Source organism: Lathyrus oleraceus, chromosome 5, assembly GCF_024323335.1.
Source record: "Lathyrus oleraceus cultivar Zhongwan6 chromosome 5, CAAS_Psat_ZW6_1.0, whole genome shotgun sequence".
NCBI lineage: Eukaryota > Viridiplantae > Streptophyta > Magnoliopsida > Fabales > Fabaceae > Lathyrus > Lathyrus oleraceus.
In genome coordinates, this window is record NC_066583.1 from 242,202,195 (window position 1) to 242,224,505 (window position 22,311).

General features: G+C 35.0%; 1 protein-coding gene across 1 annotated transcript; it reads left to right on the forward strand.

Annotated features, from left to right (window-relative positions):
* Positions 1-800: 800 nt before the first annotated feature.
* On the forward strand, positions 801-2,585 carry LOC127083433 (cytochrome P450 94B3). The gene has a single exon (XM_051023744.1). The coding sequence runs from the start codon at positions 849-851 to the stop codon at positions 2,376-2,378; it is 1,530 nt and encodes a 509-aa protein (XP_050879701.1). The 5' UTR covers positions 801-848; the 3' UTR covers positions 2,379-2,585.
* Positions 2,586-22,311: the final 19,726 nt, after the last annotated feature.

The window sequence follows — 22,311 nt, forward strand, 5'->3', positions numbered from 1 at the left end:
AAGAAGAATAAGAATAAGAATAAGTAATGTTATTTTATTATTTTTCATATTTTTATAAATTATAAGAATATTTAAAGCTTACAATCTAATCAATTAAATCATATTATTGTATTAGTCCTACTAAATTTCCATCCTAAATATTCTAGAAAATCATTTACATTTAGCTAAAATAAAAGTTTAGTCACTTTATAAATTAAGTTTTAGATTTTTTTTTATGAATTAAAAATAAAAAGTTATTATTAGTTTTAATTAAAAGTCAAAAATCAAAAGCCAAAAATGTAATTTTTATTAATCTCATACGGAATTTAAAGAAACATTATATAAAATCAAATATTAATAATGTGAAAAATCTTTTTTTTATATATATTTATGGTAGATGGAATATCTCAAATAGTATGTGATAGTTGAGTTAAATGTGTCTAATTGGCTATTATAGTTTAATTTGTAACAAAAATATATAAATATACATTAATATAAATAAATGGTACATATTTACAAATATTTTTTCATTTTAAAGAATTATTATTATTATATATATATATATATATATATATATATATATATATATATATATATATATATATATATATATATATATATATATATATATATTTCATTTCAAATTATTAAATAATAAAGCTATCTGTCTATATACAATCTAGATACTTATTTATTAAATTTAAAATTTAAACTTATAAAAATAAGAACACCAAAAACTTTAGTAATAAATATATTATATTGAAAATCGGATAGAGACTGACTCATATATATATAGCTTCGCATATTGCCCGCAAATTATAACATATATCCTCTCAACTCAAAAACTTAAATCCTCTCACCTAGCCGCTATGTGGTGGTACTGCATTTTCTTGGCTCTTCCCATTCTGTTATTTCTCGTTCAGAGACAAATAACAAGAATTCGTAACACTCCCATCCACACTCCTCCTACATATCCAATCTTAGGTTGCCTTATCTCTTATTACAAAAACCGTCACCGACTTCTAGATTTCTTTATCCACTACCTCTCCCAATCTCCAACTCAAACTATCCTCATTAACCGTCTCGGCGCCCGCCGAACCATCTTAACCGCAAACCCTCTCAACGTCGAATACATGCTCAAAACCAATTTCAAAAACTACCCTAAAGGAAAATCCTTAAATGAACTCCTTTACGACCTTCTAGGTTCTGGCATATTCATTGTAGACGGAAAATTATGGTCAGATCAGCGCAAACAACTCAGCCATGAATTCTCCACGAGATCTCTCAAAGATTTCGTTGGCAAGACTCTTGAAGATGAAGTTCAAGGTAGACTTATTCCATTGCTTGAATCGGCTTCTAATAATAACCTTGTAATTGACATGCAGGATGTCTTGACGAGACTAGCCTTTGAAATTGTGTGTCAACTTTCACTTGGCTATGATCCTTGTTGTTTAGATTTATCTAAACCTTTTCCACCTCTTTTGTCCTCGTTCGAAAAAGCTACCGCGATATGCGCAATGCGTGCAGCTTCACCGATTACTTTGGTTTGGAAGATTAAGAGGATGTTTAATGTAGGATCAGAGAAATCACTTAAAGAGGCGGTTAAAGTCGTTCATGAATCCATGATGGAGATAATAAGAAAGAAGAAAAAAGATATTAATGAGAAAAAATATGTTAGTGGGAGTGATTTGTTGACAAGGTTGTTGGAGGCAGGGGAGGATGAAATCATGGTGAGAGATATGATTACTAGTATCGTCCTGGCAGGGAGAGACAGCACGGCAGCAGCAATGACATGGTTCTTTTGGGTGTTGTCGAGAAATCGTAGCAAAGAGGAACTAATAGTGAAAGGAGTGAGGGAAGCTGTTGGAGGAAAAAATAACAAGAATGAGTTTGAGTTGATGAAGTCTTTTGATTATGATGATTTGAAAAAGATGACGTATTTGAAAGCTTGCTTGTGTGAGTCAATGAGAATGTATGCACCGGTGGCGTGGGATTCGAAGTTTGCTGCCGACGATGACGTTTTGCCGGACGGGACTAAGGTGGGGAAAGGTGATAAGGTGACCTATTTTTCTTATGGGATGGGGAGGATGGAGGCTTTATGGGGAAAAGACTGGAATGAGTTTAAACCAGATCGGTGGTTAGAGGAAGCAGTGAAAGAAGGGGAGGATCCTAATGGAGTTCTGAAACATGTGAGTCCTTATAAGTTTGCGGTTTTTCATGCTGGTCCTAGAGTTTGTCTTGGGAAAGATATGGCTTTTATTCAAATGGAATATGTTGTGGCTTCCATTCTCAACCGGTTTGAACTTAAGCCTGTGTTAACTGACGAACCAGTGTATATACCTTATCTTACTGCTTATATGGCTGGTGGGTTCAAAGTGAGGGTCCACAAGAGAGTTTAAAGTGTGAGACTTTGTCCAGCATTCAACATTTTCTTTATGCTAATAAAAGTAGTTTTAAAAAGAGAAAAATTATTTTTTAAATTTATTAAATAATTAATGTATCTGATGAATATAATAGATCAAATATATTATTTATTCAATAAATTTGAAAAATGAGTTTTTCTTATAAATAAGACTAGAGGAAATAAAATATATTTTTATTGAGTTTTAATCAATGTTTTTAGTATTTTCATTGTAATTTTGATTTTCTAATATTTTTATAAATAATGTTTTTCTTTGGGTCTAGTACACATAATATTTTTATACATGTATGAATCTAAACGCTAATTTAAATTCGAAAAGATAATTTATTAATATGAATTTGCATTCAGTTAAATTAAGTTTAATAAACTCGCGAATAAATATTGCAAATGAATATTCAAATTTTATCTTAATTTATAAATATTTTCTTATTAAAATATGAAATTGTATTTATATTATTAAATACAAAGTGACTAGAAAGAAAAATTAATATTTTATTCTTTTTATTAAAATTAATGTGATATTATTTTATATCATTTTGTCAAATATATTTATTAATATATTTGCATTCATGTTTATATATATATATATATATATATATATATATATATATATATATATATATATATATATATATATATATATATATATATATATATATATATATATATATATATATATAATATATATATATATATATATATATATATATATATATATATATATATATATATATATATATATATATATATATATATATATATAATATATATATTATATATATATATATATATATATTATATATATATATATATATATATATATATATATATATATATATATATATATATATATATATATATATATATATATATATATAATAAAAAGAACTAGAAATTTTAATATTTAAAAATTAATATTCAATTTTTTGTTTTATTTATAAATATTTTTCTACTAAAATGTGAACTTGTATTTATATTATTTTTACTTTACCGATAAGTATATTTTGTAATAAATTTAGTTAAAATATTTATTCAAAACTGAAAAATAAATAAATATACCAATATGAAAGTGATCTTATTTAGCGTTACAAATTTAGGTTTCATTCTCATAGTTTATATTTAGTATTTATGAGTGTCTAGAACATTGAGTGAATTTGTATAAAATAAAATGAAATAAATTAAAAATGTGCATGCACTTAATAGTTGATTTTCTTTTTTAAGAAAATCATTTTTGAATTCTATTCTTATTGATTTGGTTCATCTCCTAGAGGTGAAAATGTGATAGGTCAAATTTGGTTTTGTCAAGACTAAGCCTAACCTACTAAAAAAATATTCAAAACCTAAGTCAAATTTATAGCTTTTCAAATATTTCAAATGTTTTCTTGCAATCTCAGACCTAACTTGATCCCAATCTTGATTTTTTTACAAAAATAACCTATTTTTTCAAGAAAATTCCCAAAATACCCCTAGTTTCAAAAAAAAAATCAAACTACTCCATTTTTAGGAGGAGGCGTCAATTCAATTGTTGACTCCTCTTAAATACTTGAATGGAGGCGTCAATTGGATTGGCTATGGCAGATGCCCTAGCCAATTGGATTGGCGCCCATGTGTATAAGTTGATAGGAGGCGCCAATTGGATTGACACCTCAGTGTAAAATGCAATATTTTTTTGTAAATGGTATACGTGATAGATAAATTTGAAATAGGACCAATTGATATTAATAAAATTTGCCGTTTACACAAAAAAGTCTAATAGTGATGATCGGGATCACCTAACCGACCTCTGGTCCCACATCCTCTAGCTACCCTAACCCGTGGCCCTAACCCACGTTGATGATTCAGTACCGGTGTTTGAGCATCTTAGGGGCCAGGAGCGTCACTACCAACTACAGGAGAAGGCCGGTTGAGGTAGTCAGACAAGTCGGCGTAGTCTTCAATATGCATCGATGGTGTACCGTCGTAGCTGAGCTCATGACCCATGCCAGAGAAGTTGGGTTGTGGTTAACTCATTGATGGGCAACCGAGACGGTTGAAGGGAGACATGGGTGTGAACGATGCATCGAGGAAAGATTGGAAAGATTGTTGGGGTGTTTTGTATATATAGGGTTGTTGGAGGTTTTGGTTTTGTGAGGTTTGGGCTTCTTAGCTATGGTAGGAGGAGGGGCGGTTGATGTTGAATGATCGTTAGGTGTTCTGGCTAAGGCGACTTTGGTAGGGTGATAGGGTGGGTGCGAAGCGATGTTGGGTCTCAGGTTGATGGTCAATTTGTTGGTGGTGGTATGGGGCGTGCTCTTGGTATTGGGGTTGGGTGTATGGCATGTTTTGGTCGTATGCTTGTGTGTTTGTTGAACGGAACGTTTGACGGACAGGGGGTTGTGTGTATCCGGTCTGACACTGTTGTTGGGGGTTTGATGTTGAGGTGTTAGGTGTGTAAGTCATCTGGCGTGGGTCGTACAAGTACATATCCTCGGCGATGAACTGAAAACCAACCGAACTGTATCAAGCCATATAAGTACGACTTGGTTTTTCTTCAGTTGGCATGACTGCGTCAGTTAACACATGGTCATGGCGGTGCTTCCATTTGCGACACTCTGATCTTGCGAAGCTTTGCCATGGATTGAAGTTCCATTCGTCGTTAACTTTGCGCAGATGCCATTCTCCTAGGCTAGCTGGGGGATCTGGGATGTTTTGAGGCATACCATACTGCAACTTCACACGATCACTGTTGTGCATCTCCACAGTTGTGAACCGTATTATCGGTGTGCATGCAGTCCATACGGCCGTGTTTTCAGCGTTGACCTCATGCTCATGATCCAAATTAAGGTATGGATGCCAAATGAACTGAAATGTGAAATAAGATAGGATTAGAATCTAGGTAGAAGAAGTTAACAAAATATAAAAAAATAATTAAGTTATTATCCTTACGTCTGTCGGTCGAAGGTGATCCAACAGATTGTGATACTGAGTAATACAGTGTCTTGGACATCTGTTGTAACTCATACCACGTGCAGACCATCTACACCAAAAAATCAAAAAATATTAGTTAGAGATAATAATCTTTAAAGAAGTAAGTAAATATATAGCAATTTAAACAACTTACTTTTGTGCATACGGAAATGTGAACGGGTTGTTGTTGACGGGTGCTAGGGACGATAGTCTTGACCAACCCCATGCTTGTAGCAAAACAGCACATCCAGAAAATGTAGATGTGTCTTTGTGTGAACAAGGAGCTATAGAGATAGGCTAGACAAGCAGATCCCCAACTGTAACTTCCTACTCTATCTATATGTCTAAGTAAAGGTAAATACATAATATGCATGTTAGAACCATTACCTTCGGGAAATAAAAACGAACCAATTAACAGCATAATGTAACACCTAGTTTTTATTATTCGAGCATCTTCGGTAGAATGCTCGTCTAAGTATAAACTATTATAGTACGACTTAAGGCGTGAAAGTAGTATACCTTGACCTCTTGCGTTATCATCTAACAAATCAGTCTTTAAGAGATCCATGCAAATTGAATTTGCATAGTTGGTTTTACCATTAACATCCTTACCTTCAATGGGAAGTCCCAAAAGCATGTAGACGTCTTCTAATGTCACGGTACACTCATCGGTTGGGAACCAAAATGTGTGTGTCTCTGGTCGCCATCTTTCGCATAAAGCTAGAATAAATTTGTTATCTACGGACCAAGACAAAATCTTGCTTATATGACCAAAGCCAGCGAGTTCAACATAAGGTTGAATCATCGTGTCCATATGGACATATTCGTGGACTCGAGTCTGGAACCTTGATACATCCTATAAAAGAAAGAACAAAAAACTTGACTAAGTTAGTATGTTGAAATAAAAGGGGGTTGGTGAAAGATGGAGTACGGTGTTAATGTCTGGGCAAGTATTTAGTGAGTGTTGCATGAAGGTCATGAAAGAAGAGAGCATCAAAGCTAGCACACATGATGTAACAGTCTTTGACCGTCATATGCAAAAATTTAGCGTCCAGGAAACAATGGATCACAACAAGGGGAGACCAAATTTAGCCTATGCTGTTAGACTAAACAGAAGTTGGTGCGATTGTGGAAAATTTCAGGCCTTCCACATTCCTTGCTCCCATGTCATTGCAACATGCGTTTATACTCGTCAAGACGCTTACAACCATTTATCTGATGTGTACAAGACTGTCACCGTCATGAATGTATATAATCAAAGATTCTCGGTACTACCAATGGAGGAATACTGGCCTCCATATGAAGGTGATATAGTTTGGCATAACGACGAGATGCGTAGAAAGAAAAAAGAAAGGCCAAACAGCACACGTATCAGGACAGAAATGGATTCCACAGATAAAATGATAAGATTATGTAGTATCTATCATCAACCAGGACACAACAAGAACAATTGTCCCAATCGGGGAGCATCATCTGGGTCTTAAGCTTTTTGTAACATTGTATTTTTGTAACCTTCAATCATTATATATCATTCAGTTTTTGTTACAATGAGGTTCACAACAAACATCAGTACAAAATAAGCTAGCTAAAAACAGAAATATTTCTAACTGATTACAACAATCAAATTGATGTCATCTCGACCGAATATCATTTCCCTAGCATCCTTATCAGTCTTCATTCGCACCCAACCAAAGATACCGTCGAGTCTCTCAATACTTCTAATTTTTCCCCTTCTGGTATTTTCCCATCTAACCAACGAACCAACTCCCTCTTCAGTTGATCGGACGTAGTGATGTTCCAGAACAACATCAGCATCTGAGATTTGTCTCTCGCATAAATCACCTTTCCGTATCGGCGACGAACACCAAACATGATTGCCAAATGATTAATTGAGATGTGGAACAATGACTCACATAACGCATCTATTTATAACAAAAAAATTGCATTTTACACTGAGGCGTCAATCCAATTGGCGGCTCCTATCAACTGATACATAGGGGCGCCAATCCAATTGGCTAGGGCACCTGCCCTATCCAGTCCAATTGGCGCCTGCATTCAATTTTTAAGAGGAGTCGCAATTGAATTGGTGCCTCCTCCTAAAACTGGGGTAGTTTGGGATTTTTTTTGAAACCAGTGGTATTTTGGGAATTTCCTTCAAAAAGTGAATTATTTTTGTAAAAATTCCCCCAATCTTTGGTGTCTTTGCAAAAAAAAAAGATTGGGATCCTCAAGTTTTCTCCACGTCAGATCAACATGTTTCCTTTACAAGAATGAAAGACTCTATCCAAATTGGTTTAACAACTACTTATGCTTTTACCGGTCACATCAATAGAATAAGACTTTGGTTGGAACTCTCCTTTTCTTTGGCTAATAACACAATGCCATGGTGTATCATTGGTCATTTTGATTGAGTAGCTGGCTCTCATGAGCACAAAGGAAGCCATACTCCAAACAAAGTTCATATGGAGGATTTTAAGAATTGGTCAAATCAAAACAATCTCATTCTACACTTGGTTAAATGGTAGGCATGATAATGATTTGGTAGAGATAATACTTGATAGATCTCTTGGGAACATCTTTGGCTTACCACTAATTCAATAGTGAAAGTTTCTACTCTATCTAGATTAAGATCAGATCATTATCCCTTACTTCTTGAAGCCAACTTTTCGAATCATGTTCATACTTCCAGTTTCAATTTCTTCAGCATGTGGACTCTCCATGACAACGCAAAGGATCTCATTACTAAATGTTGGTCAGACACTATTATTAGTTGCCTTATGTGTCTTTTAAGTAGGAAGTTGCAGCTTCTCAAATGTAGCTTAAAAACTAGGAACAGAGATATTTTTGAAAACATCCATGTCATGGTTAGGAACTCAACTGATAAGGTGTCTGCAATACAAGACCAGATTGCTCTGGATGGTAGCAGTCCTCATCTCAGAGCTCATAAACTATTAGCTCAGCAGGACCAAAGTTAGCAAAGTCAAGTGGGATCTAAGTGGATAAAATAAATAACTCCAAAAACACAGTTATTGTCTTCAGGAATGGGGATGACCTTATTCATGACGCTGGAGAATTAGTGAAGCAAGCAATTTTTATTGTACTATCATTTTTTGTTTTGCATATTCTCCTTAAGACTTGTCTATAGGGGATGATGCCATTCCTCATTTGGTGGATTCCAACATGAATAGTCTAATCACTAGAATCCATTCTACTGATGATACTAGAATTGTTGTTTTCAATCTCAATAAAGACAGTGTTCCAGACCTGATGGCTTTGGATGTGTATTTTACCAAACCTATTGGACCATTACTAAGAATGATGTTTGCAATGAGGTTCTCCAATTCTTCAAAAGTGGTTGGATCCTTCCCAAGTATCATTCCAACACAATCATTTTGATACCTAAATCCATGGAAGCTAATTCAATGGACCAATTTAGACCTACTTTCCTAATCAACTTCAAATTTAAAATTATCACCAAAGTTATACCCGATAGGTTAGTCATCTTCATGCCTACTTAAGTCTCCAAGGAATAAAGAGTCTTCTTTGTGGTGCAAAAAATATCCGAGTGTAAGGAATACTCGAAATATAAATAAAACAGAGTCGTCATCAAACTTTATTTATTCTCAAAAGAGGAAAGGGAAAATATTGATAAAATCACGAAAAACAAAAAGAAATGGTTGTCCCAATCAAATCGAGTTTGAGAGTCAGTTATATAAGGAAAATGTATTAACACCACTCACATCTGTTGTACTCAACGAGACGTATTTAGTTAGTTTCATATAAGAGTGTTAGCATGATATCGTTTGTGATCTTCTACTAATCGAGTGAGAAAGAGAATTTTTTTTTATTAAAATTGTGCTTTTTATTAAGGTGTACCTGACAAGATTTCAAAATCCTGCTCTTACGTATCTCCAAGTGCTATAGAGAACTCAAAGACTATGTAGTTCTACTTATAAAGAACTAATCGGTTGATGTTTTTTAGAAGTGATCCTTTAGAAATATTTAGTGACTAAATCTTTACTTGTTTCTCGTTCTTGGAGGCGGAAGTCTTTGTTTGTTTCACATCGATATGGATAAAGCATACTCGTTTACGAAAATGATTTTGAAGTTGCGCAAGGGCGAAAAAACAAGTTTGATTTGTTTGAGTTGATTTTAAATGGAGACAGACATCCAAATAGGGAGCTCTATTGCAGTACTCAAATGCCTGAGAAGGAAGAGGCCTAAGCCCAATCACTCTTTTTTCATCCAAAAGTTATTATAAAAATGTGTGGCGAATTAGGTCAAAATTCATTAAAGGAAGATGATTACTCACACAAAGAGTTCTACAACAGTGCCCAAATAATCGGAAAGAAGAAGGTCGATACACAATCAATCTTTTTCTTCTATAAGAGAAATGACTTAATACAAATAATTATTGTATTTTAATATGGAAGACGAACGTTCGAACATGGAGCTCTACAACAGTATCCAAACACTCGGGAAAGAGAAAGTCTAAATTTAATCTAATTCTTCCATTTTTATTGTAAAATTTTTTGAAAAGGAATGACTTGATACTGGATCAAGTGTCCGAAGTTGATTTATGAAAAGAGTTTAGATTAATCGGAAGAGATGTTCGACTTTGCATACAATTTGGATTTAATTTGCGAAAAAGACTCGATGTTGGATCGAGTGTTTATTTTTGTTCTTTCTGAAATAGGTTGATTTTAGTCTTTGAATTATCAATCAATTAACACAATAAAAATAAATAAAAGCGGTAAACTTATTACACATTACGGGAATATGGGTATAATTTGTCGAATGGGGATACAATACAGAAATTAATAATACAAGATAAATAAACAACTGTAAATAGACAACGATCTCATTATAATGAGGTCCAAGAGAAAGTCAAGAGATCATAAATAAATCGGAGTTGTAAACTACTGAATTTAGCGTTATGTTAAACAATCATAAAGTGATTCATTTAGGAATCACTTTATCTGAGGTCGGACAATAAACTCTATGCGTTTAGGCATTTTTTGAAATTAAATTGAATTTTTAACTCCGAAATTGCAACACATATGAAAATCCAACAACTCGATGATTTAAATGACAACTTTTTTAAAGATAAAATAAAACGATAATCAAACTAATGAATTTAGCATTATGTTAATCAATCGTAAAGTGATTCATATTGGAATCACTCTATATGAGATTGATCAGTAAACTTTATGTGTTTAAGCAGTTTTTGAAGTAAAATTAAATTTTTAACTCCGAAATTGCAACGTATCTAAAAAGTCAATAATTAGCTAATTTAAAATTTTAATCAACTAATTAATTAATTAATAACTTACTAATTTAAAATTGATAAAAAAAAGACAATAAGAATGCAAAAATAAGTAAGGGGTGTGCAAAAAATTGAGTGGAAATATACTGGGAATCCTAAATGCTAAATCCTTGGAAACCTAAATCTATTAACCAAATATTGACAGTAAAATAATTATAAGAAAAAATAAACTAAAAGGAAAACAAAGAAAAGTAACGTGTGCATCGGCCTTTTTTAAGTTATTGAAACTTTTCTTTCCTTGTTACTATATGAAACGACTATGTACTTAGTCTTTACTCAAAAGCCAAACAAAATAAAAAATATCTCTCTCAATAACAGCATAACAACAACAACCTCAAAACAGAAACTAAACCTCTTTCTCAATCTCTCTCAAATCCTTTTAAAACTCAAAACAAATTAATTTCAACTTTTAAATAATCAAATAAAGAGTGAACACTCCTCGCAACATCAAGAAAATCGTAAAGCAAAAATGGAGAAAGGAATAACCTTCGACCGTGATGCAAACAGATTCGACGATGGCATAATTAGTTTCACGTGATGAAGGTTGCGGTTTGCACGGTGGTTCTACGACGAGTTGCAGCGATGGCCGGAGTTACGCATGGTGGTGATAAGAGAAGGAAAGATGTCGATGTTATAGGTTGGATGGTGGTTGAAGTGTTGTTAGAAGTTATGGTTTGTGTTGTGTTAATGTTGTTGATGAAGTTTTTATGATGTCGTTGTTTGAAGTTTTATGTTTTTGAAGAGTGAATGAGAAAGTGTGATGTTATGGTGAGATGATGTTTGTGTGGAGTTGTTAAGGTTGTGATTGTTGTTATGAAGAATGAAGTAGTTGTTGGTGCAAAGGTAGAATGAATGGAAATATTCTATTACGAATGACGGCTACAAAACATGATAAAAGTTACAATGATTGTCACCCTATTTATAAGCTAAAACTAGGGTTACTAGAATAGGATAAAATACTAAAATACCCTCTAACAAACTTAGGGGCTAAGAAAATAGTACAACTAATAAATATGAATTACTTCTAATACCATCCCTTAATTCATATTCCATCAAAACTTGTAACACCAATTGCATCCCTTAATCTGAGAAATTGATCAGTCTTGATAGCTTTCGTCAGAACATCTGCCAACTGTTTCTGAGTGCTACAGTGTACAACTTCTAACACTCCCCTCTGAACTTGATGTCTCAGAAAATGATACTTGGTCTCAATGTGCTTGCTTCTCCCATGCAACACTGGGTTTCTGGCAAGATTGATTGCAGACTTGTTGTCAATCATCAGCTTCAGAGGTTTGTTTACTTTAATCTTCAGATCCTGCAATAGATTCAGAATCCACACAGCTTGGCATGCAGTAACAGCACCTGCAATGTATTCAGCTTCACAAGTTGACAATGTCACAACAGGTTGCTTCTTGGAACACCAAGAAATGGGACCTCCCAGAAATTTGAATAAGTACCCAGACGTACTTCTTCTGTCAACTCTGTCTCCACACCAATCAGAATCTGAATAACTCAGAAGTTCTGACTCATCCTTTCTTCCAGAAGGAAATAATACTCCATACTTCAGAGTTCCCTTGATATACCTCAGAATCCTGACAGCCGCTTGGTAATGGGACCACTTAGGTTTACTCATGAACCTACTAACCATCCCAACTGAATAGCAAATGTCAGGTCTGGTATTGCACAAATACCTCAGAGAACCAACCAACTGTTTGAAGGTTGTAGCGTCCACATCCTTTCCATCAGAGTCAGAATCCAGTTTCTGATTTGTATCAGAAGGTGTGACAGCAATCTTACAATTCTTCAATTCAAATCTCTTCAGAAGTTCTAATTCATACTTGAGCTGATGCAAAATAATACCTTTCTCAGAGTATCTGAATTCCATCCCTAGAAAGTATGTCATTTTGCCTAGATCAGTCATTTCGAATTCATTCATCAGAACTTTCTTGAACTTGGCTATCTCCTGTTCAGAACTTCCAGTCAGCAGTATATCATCAACATATAAACATACCAGAGTCATATTTCCTTCAGAAGTATGCTGAACATAGACACCGTACTCCATCTCACATTTCTGAAAGCCTTGCTTCTTGAAAAATGAATCAATCTTCAGATTCCAAGCTCTGGGCGCTTGTTTCAATCCATATAGAGCTTTGTATAATCTGTACACCATCCCTTCCTGATTCTTTTTCACAAATCCAAGAGGTTGTGACACGTAAACTTCTTCTTCTAATGGACCGTTCAGAAATGCAGATTTTACATCTAAATGCATCAGAGGCCAATTCCTGTTAGCAGCTATTGCAATCACCATTCTGATTGTTTCATGTCTTGCTACAGGTGCAAACACTTCAGAGTAATCCAACCCAGGTTTCTGTAGAAATCCTCTGGCTACCAACCTTGCTTTATGTTTGCCAATTGAACCATCTGGCTTTAACTTCTGCTTGAAAACCCATCTGACGCTGATGGCTTTCTTGTCTTTTGGAAGTTCTGTCAGCTTCCAAGTCTTGTTTCTCTCTATAGCATCAAGTTCTTCTTTCATGGCCTTCAGCCAGAGCTTCTGCTTAAGAGCCTCTTCTGTACTTATAGGTTCAGAGTCTACTAACATGGCACACTGAATAACTTCTCCTTTAGAGTCTACTTCAGTGTCTTGCAGCATGTCAAATTCTGCATATCTTCTGGGGATGTTTCTGATTCTTTGTGGTCTCTGAACTTGTTCAGAGTCTTGAGCTTCAGAGTTTCTACCTTCAGATGGTTGACTTCCTCCAGAGCTTTGACCATCTTCAGGGGCTGGCATATTTCCAGAGTCTAAATTGCCACCAGAATCTAGATTACCATCAGAGTCTGGGTCATCAGAGTCTGGATCATCAGAGTCACCTTCATCTTCTGAGTCTTCTCCAGAGTCAAAATCACTATCAGAATCAGAATCAATGTCAGAGTTTACTCCAACTTCAGAAATTCTTAACTCTGACCTTTCTTCAGAAGTTCTAACATCAGAATCAGATTGAGACTTATCCCAATTCCAAACTTCTGATTCCTTCACAATCACATCTCTGCTGAATTCAATTTTATTGGTTTCTGGACAATAGAGCTTGTATGCGCCTGTACTGTGGTACCCTATCAGAATCATCACTTTGCTTCTATCATCCAGCTTCTGTCTTCTGGCTTCTGGAACATGTTTATAGCAAACAGAACCAAACACCTTCAGATGACTAACACTTTGCTTATCTCCAGTCCACTTCTGTATTGGAACTATTTCCTTCAACTTCTTCGTAGGACATCGGTTGAGTACATACGTTGCAGTGGCAACAGCTTCTCCCCAGAGCTTCTGAGGAAGTTTCTTCTCCTTTAGCATGCTTCTCACCATATCAAGCAAAGTGCGGTTTCTTCTTTCAGCAAGACCATTGTGTTGAGGGGTATAAGGAGCAGTAACCTCATGCTCAATTCCATTCTCCTCACAGAACTTCTGGAACTCTTTGGAGTTATACTCACCTTCACCGTCAGTTCTAAGAATCTTCAACTTCTGACCACTCTGATTCTCAGCCTTCATTCTGAACTTCTTGAATTCATCAAACACCTCGTGTTTAAACTTAATAAGGGATACCCATGTCATTCTTGTGAATTCATCAACAAATAACACAAAGTATTTATTCCCTCCAATCGATGCTACTGGAAATGGACCACACACATCAGAATGTACAACTCCCAAGACATGTTTTGCTCTTGGAGCAGTTTCTGACGCAAATGGCAATCGTGGTTGTTTTCCTTCCATGCAAACTTTGCATGACTTTTCAGGCTTCTTAATTGCAGGAATTCCATGTACCAACTTCTTTGAATTCAGATGTTTTAAGCTTCTGAAATTCAAATGACCAAATCTTCTGTGCCACAACTCACTCTCCTTCTCAGCACTTGTTACACTAAGACATTCTGAGTCTGCAGTTCTGACATTCACCTTGAATGTTCTATTCCTTCCCTGTTCTGATTCCATAATCAACTTCTGATTGCAGTCATACAGCTTCAGAAGATTGTCCTTCATGGTAACTGAAAAACCTTTCTCAATTAATTGTCCCACACTCATCAGATTGCTTCTGATGCCAGGTACATACCACACGTTCTGAATCAATGCTGTTTTCCCATTGTTCAGAATCACTCTGACATTTCCCATACCTTCTGCATTAAGATATTTGTCATCAGCACATCTGATCTTTGTTCTCTTTTCAGAGTCAAAGTCAACCAGCCATTTCTTGTTTCCAGTAAGATGATTTGAACAGCCAGTGTCCATATACCACCAGTCTATCAGATCCATATCATCAGATTCAGAGGCCATCAATAGCACAGATTCGTCATCAGAACTTCTGGCTATATTTTCTTCTTCTGATTTTCTCTCCTTGTTTGACCAACAGTCTCTAGCAAAGTGACCAAACTTCTTACAACAGTAACATTGGATCTTCTTCTTGTCATACTTCTCTTTTCCCTTCTGAGCATTCTTTTGTCTATCAGAGGTTGAGCTTTATGACTTCTGACCACCATCAGATCTTCTCCTGGCTTCTGACTGCTTCTGATACCTCCTATCAGAAGTTGCTTTCAGAGCCTGCTGCTCTACTTCCCTTTCAGAAGTTCTCTCAGTCAAACGCAACTCTTGCGCTTCTAGACTGCTCTGCAGCTCTTCAATTCTCATGGTGCTCAGATCTTTGGAATGTTCTATTGCTACCACAATGTAATCAAATTGAGAGGTAAGGGATCTCAATACCTTCTCCATGATTGTTTCTTCAGAAAGAGTTTCTCCACACGCTTTCATCTCATTAGTGATCAGAATCACTCTGGAGATGTATTCAGAAACTTTCTCATTATTCTTCATGTTGAGATTCTCATATTGCTTTCTCAAGGACTAAAGCTTCACCTTCTTCACTGATGCGTCACCACCATAACATCTAACCAATGTGTCCCACGCAGCCTTTGCTGTCGTTGAATCTGCAATCTTCTCAAACACATTTACATCAACACATTGATGAATGAAGAACAATGCTTTCTGATCCTTTTTCCTTACTTCCTTCTGCGCGTTTTTCTGTTCATCCGTCGCATCTGCTGCTACCGGAACATAACCATCAGTGACAAGATCTAGAACATCTTGAGCACCGAACAGTACACGCATTTGGATCATCCAACGATTCCAGTTTTTACCGTCAAATACTGGAAGTTTGGTGTTCATGTTGCCGTTTCCATTCATCTTTCTACCTTGCACAATACACTCAGATTTCTCATACAGTGTTTCCCAACCCACAGAATTAAAATTCTGATCAGATTTTGTTCAAGATTCAACACGAATCTAAGAATCAAAATCAAACACACAAGACCTCACGTTCACTCGTGTTTCCCGTGTTTCCCAATGAATCTGAACCGGAGCTCTAGATACCAATTGTTGGTGCAAAGGTAGAATGAATGGAAATATTCTATTACGAATGACGGCTACAAAACATGATAAAAGTTACAATGATTGTCACCCTATTTATAAGCTAAAACTAGGGTTACTAGAATAGGATAAAATACTAAAATACCCTCTAACAAACTTAGGGGCTAAGAAAATAGTACAACTAATAAATATGAATTACTTCTAATAGTAGTGAGAAAAGATGAAGGTGAGATAGTAATATTGAAGTGTGAGTTTCATGGTGTAATGGTGGTGTTTTGTTGTTAAGTTGTTGACATGATGAAAATGTTTATGTTGTGTGATGGAGGAGCTTGAAGTTTGTTGTTATGAGATTAAGAGATCCGATTATGAATGGTTTGAAAGAAAGAGATCTGGGGAGTTTTTAGTACCCTCCAAAGATAATACATTTGAAGTTTTTGAGGGTTTTTTTAAGTAAGAATTTGGTCTTTCGAATGCTTTCTCTTACCCGCATTTGTGGTTATGTTATGTTATGTAGAGTGAAAATATGTTTGTTTTATTTTTTAAGAAATGAAAGAAAATCAGTCCCTTTTTTATCACAGATGAGAACAAAATATCTCCCCTCTATCACTCCCTCACTCTCTTTCCATCACACGTGCGTTTACCCTTTCCTTCATATTTTATTTAATTCATTTTCTTTGAATTTTTTTTAAAACTTAGTAATTAAATGAATCATAAAAAATTAAGGAAACAACATAATAAGTTCTAATTAAATTTAAATATTATTTTGGCTACACATAAAAAATAAAAGGATTGAAAATGAATAGAAAACAGATGCAAAAGTGTCTTAAAAAAATAAATTAAATGCACCAAAATGATCAGCGCGAAATAAACTTCTCGAAAACGTACAGTTTTAATCAAATTTTGAAATAAAAAATTATTGATTAAAAGGTTCAGGTTGATCAAAATGCGACCAAACAATTGTCGAACAAATAAAATGAGCATGCCAGGTTAACATACGCGAACTGTAGATTAAGAAATGCTTACCATTCGTAAATCTCCCCAGCCTTGTGCTCGAGTATTTCTTTTCCGAAACATGCTTACCTTTTGTAAGTATCCTTTTCCTTTTGCATTGGAAATCTTCTCTTATTAAGGAGTCGTCACTACCTTTTGTATGATATGACTATCTTCTCCATCTTTGTCTTAACTTTTCATTGAGAAGTTTTTCATCTCCTTTTGCATGGGAAATCATATCCATCTTCGTTTTCTTCTTAACCTTTTGTTAAAAAGTTTCTCATTACCTTTTGTATGAGAAATATTATCCATCTTTCTTCTTAACCTTTTGTTGAGAAGTTTCTCATTATGTTTTGCATGAGAAATCCCTTCCATCTTTCTTCTTAACCTTTCGTTCAGAAGTTCTCACTACCTTTTGTGTGAGAATCCCCAGTAGACCTTATGTCTAGGAGCTCTCGTTACCTTTTGTAAGAAAATCTCATTCCCATTTATTCTTAACCTTTTGCTAAGGAGTTCTCATCACCTTTTGTGTGAGAAATTTGGCCATCTTTCTTGTTAACCTTTTGTTTATAAGATCCTCATTCTCTTGCTAAGGAGTTGTTGTTGCCTGTTGTATGAGAAAACCATATTCCCTAGCAATTTCGTCCCTTATTACCATCTTTCTTATTAACCTTTTGTTTGGAAGATCCCATTTCTCTTGCTAAGGAGTCGTTGCTACTTGTTGTACGAGAAAACCATATTCCCCAACGAGGTCGTCCCTCATTCCCATCTGTCTTCTTGGCCTTTTGCTAAGATTTTATCATATGTCTTTTGCATAAGGGAATGATATACCCTTTTGTTCCACCTTTTGCGAGTCGCATCTACCTTTTGTATCAGGAAGTTTAATCATTTCTTAATCGAGCTACTTGCCTTTTACAAGAACGTTTCTATGCCTTTTGCAGGAGATCCCATTTCGGTTTTATATACTCTGGTACTTGCCTTTTGCAAACACATGAATCTTTTACCTTCGCAGAATCCTGCGGGAATACCCCGAGCACCGGTTACATGTCAAAACCTGTTAGTAGAGGCAAGAAAGAAAGAAAAAAGAGAAAAAAAGAAAAAGAAAAGAATGAGAAAGATGGGGAAAAAGAGATCACCCATACGATGCATATATAGCATATTGCATATTGCATGCATACCTTTACAAAACATCTCTTTGTACAACTGACCCATTCTCCTCGCAGACATTTCAGCTGATCCCTAACAGATAACCATATACAAAAACCCATATGCCATCCATTGAACAATTTTCCATTAATACCCTTACCTTACATCTCATTCATTTCATTCATTCTATGCGAATAAATTTCTTGGTTATTTTGGTATTTAATCCTCTTCTACCATGAATTTTTGAGAGTCGTTGATATTCATACCTTCAAGCCTGAGAAGATTAAATAGGGGCAGTTGTCATACCCCAACATTTTCCCTCCCCTTCTTCTTTTCATCTAACCCACAACTTGAGATTCATTTATACTCATTCATGTGCATCATTCATTCAGGATTAACACTTTCTAACAAGCATCATAGATTCAAGGTTATGGTTAATAAAAACCAGGGTTTTGCTTGAAGATTGTTGTATTGCTCAGCATGTAGATGTAAAGCCTAATTTTTTTATTCTTTGGGACCTTGACCCATGAAGCCTACACCAGGGTGTTCATAGGGACATCCTAACCCTAATTCTTAACTATGCACTTATAGGATCTTATGTTTGACCTTATATGTAATTGACATGATTTCTAAACCCTAATGGTGGGCCCATGGTTTGAGATGTAACTTGTAGAGCTTGGTGTTTGGTTTGAAACCCTAATTAGGGATAGTTAGTGCTTGAGTGCCTTGTTTGGTTGACTTTTGTATTTGAGGTTCATCAAAACCCTAATTGAGAGGTGCTCAAGATCTTAGAGGTTGCATCTTGGTGTCCATTTCACACCAAACCCTAGTTCTTGATCAGGGAGGTTCATGAATCATGTGACTTGCATTAAGGTTTTGAAACCCTAATAATGCATGCTTGACATTGGTGGACAACAGGGTTTCTCATGACCATTAGTATGAAACCCTACTTCATGAAAGGGGTTCGATTGGTCATTTTGATTTGCATCATGCAATTGCGATTAGAATCATTCATCAAGTTCATCTATTGATCATGAGTTCTCACAGTCACTTGTGTAATGCCTCATTTTGTTCATGGCTTTGTTGTTCAAGTTTTCACTTGATTCATTCAAGTTTCATTCATTGATTTAAAGTTCATAATGCATACATGGTCCATGAATTTCAAGTTCTGATTGCATTCATTATTCATTTGATTCATGTTTTAGGGTGCATTTAAGACCTTTATTTCAAGTAATTTCATATTTGACTTTTGGAGGGAAAAGTGGAAATTTGCATTTAAAGCATGTTTTATAAGAACATTTCTCTTTAAGAACTTTCATTTTGTTCGTACAAGATCAGGTTACGATGTCCATACAAGACTGCAAAAGAAATTACAAAAAATATATAATTTTTACATAAGTTGACTTTTGGTCAACTATTGACTTTTTTGTCAACCAGTTGACTAAAGTTAACTAACCTATTTTACATCTCCTAAACCCTAATCCCTTTTCACCAAGTCATCCTTGTGAATCATCAAAGTTCCACTTGATTTTTTATCATTTGTCAATTTTATTTCAAGTGCAAGCAAGTGAATGTCATGGCCTTGTTACATTTTTCCTTCACGAGTGAAACCCTACAAAACCATCAAAGAAATGCATCATGCATCATTAGAAACCCATAAACATCATTTAAATTACATACTAACCAATACCATGCAAACATAAATCAATTCCAAACCAACCATACATTACAACATTCCAAGTTTAACATTTCACCACATTTCAAGCATGACCATTACCACAAATACATTACCATCATCAAGACTTAGCATACACCAAAAAAAAGCATAGCTTGGGCATATCATGGAACAAAACAAATTCACCCTTTCAAGTCTATCATATGACCTAAACAGTTAGATAACATTCATAACAGTCATGCACTAGTAGCTTTCACAAAACAAGCAACATTTCATCAACTTTGGCTCACATGTTCAAATCAGTTTATATAATAACATCCAATCCAAGCATCCAAATTGCATTGCATGCAGAACAATTCACACATTTCTAACTAGGCAAGCATCAATAACACTGCAAGTCTAAGTAGAAGTCAATAGTTCAAGACAGATTGGCTAACCTCAATCAGATTCCATGGCAATTCCTTGCTCTTCCCTACTGATGTTCGATGCCAACAATGGAAGCAGAAATAACTTCATGAAGTGGTATGTCTACTGTAGTTGTACCTGATTGCACATCTCGATCTCATTCACCATTATCTACAAAATGAACCAATTGCACATTCATTTACATAGCACACGACAGTCTTAGCAGGATTTAAACAAAGTCACAACCATTCATCCATTTCAACCAAAGCTAATTGATTTTTTTTAATTGCAACTGACACAATAACAAAACAAACTGCATATCATAAAATCACTAGCAGTGCATTTAACAAAACATTTTCCATAAAAATAATTAAGCTAACCAGAATCATTTACAACTAAACTCAATTAATTGAATTATCACATCTAACAGAATTTCACTCTATTTCAGAAATTAGTTAACATTTCACAAGCCTAACTAACTTCTATTCTAACTAACTAACACCGTGATTTAAATCCTAACAAACTTTCCATCGACTGCCAACTAACGGATTAACAGAGTTTGAATCCTCTATTAACTCCCTCCTATAAATACACTCATTTGTTCTGAAAGTAAAGGACTCTGATCGGGAAAATAGCAAGTGTACTATTTCGCCTTTTATAATAATAATGGGGAAATTATCTGAATGTCGATCTCAAGGACTGCACGTCAATATCAAGTTCAAATTATCATTCAATTAAACAAAAAGTATTAATTTGGTTTTTAAATGTAAAAATATAAAAATAAAGGCAAAGGCAAATAAGGATGAAAATAAGGGTTTGCAAGGTAAGAGGAACAATGTCAGGGAAGGTGTATGATTTATCCCTGTAACAACTCTGAGTCACTATTGCATCAACAAATATCAATTACTAACAGTTCTCAAGGGTATTTTCCCCGAAGTCCTTGGTGAGAAAACCTTTAATCAATCTACCCTAATTTCTATATCCATGGGCAATTAAGGTGAAGTTAAGCTTTATTATGTGAAGAACACTTTGGTTCATACAGGGTATCCCTAGTCCTAGGTGATATCTACTGCAGAGTAACCTTATGAAAACTTTATCAATGGCGGTCCAGTCTAATTGATAACCACAAAACAATCTCGATTGGTCCGAAAGAGAAAGCATTAAACACATCAAAAGGTTACCGTAAGAATAATATTATAAATGCAAAAGTATACTCAAATTCATTACCATTCTAAATCAGGGACACCCCCTAGCATTGGGGGGTTTAGCTACTCATATTGTTCAAAACAAATTCAATATAATAAATACACATTACAAGTAATTGGATGACGTGGATCTTCAATCGCTTCCGCTCATGAAAACCTTCTGCTCTCCGAATTCCTTGATCTCTGTAATCCATGCTTGTTTGATAATATTGTGTTCGCCTCCTTCCAAGATGATATTTTCTATTGTAGAAACTCTCCTAATATAGTGAAAATCCCTTGGCAGAAGGTGGAAATCTCCAAAACGTCCATGCAACTCAAGCCCCGTGAAAAAGCCCGAAAATTAGAAAATTAGCGTTTTGGGCTGACACGGACGGCCGTGTCAGCTCTCTGCCTTGTGATTTCCTTGATGAAACTCCCCAGGTGACCGAAGGAAGAGTACTCAGAATTTATACTCACCTTGGTTTTTTATACTTATGGGGTTTACCCCAAACTTAGAATTTAACACAGCTTAATGACATCACATTGACTCCGAACAGGGTAAGGAAGTGTTTTGGGTCGCGGGTTACATTTATGTAGTTAGACAAACAAAGGGTACAAGCTCAAATGGGGTTAACAGAGGATAGCATTAACGGGATGGCTAGAAAGGCTCAGGGCTATAATCAAACAACGTGCCTCAGTGTGTGTATACATGAAGTAAAACTCCCAGAAAACCTACGCAAAGTCAGAGTGATAAAGACATACATGAATATCGCTCATGATGACAAATGTGTTTGGCTTTTTATGCACTCACCTTGTTAGGTAAAGCTTGACAGT

Coding starts and splice junctions, on each gene's coding strand:
- LOC127083433 (XM_051023744.1), top strand. CDS start 849: ATGTGGTGGTACTGCATTTTCTTGGCTCTTCCCATTCTGTTATTTCTC.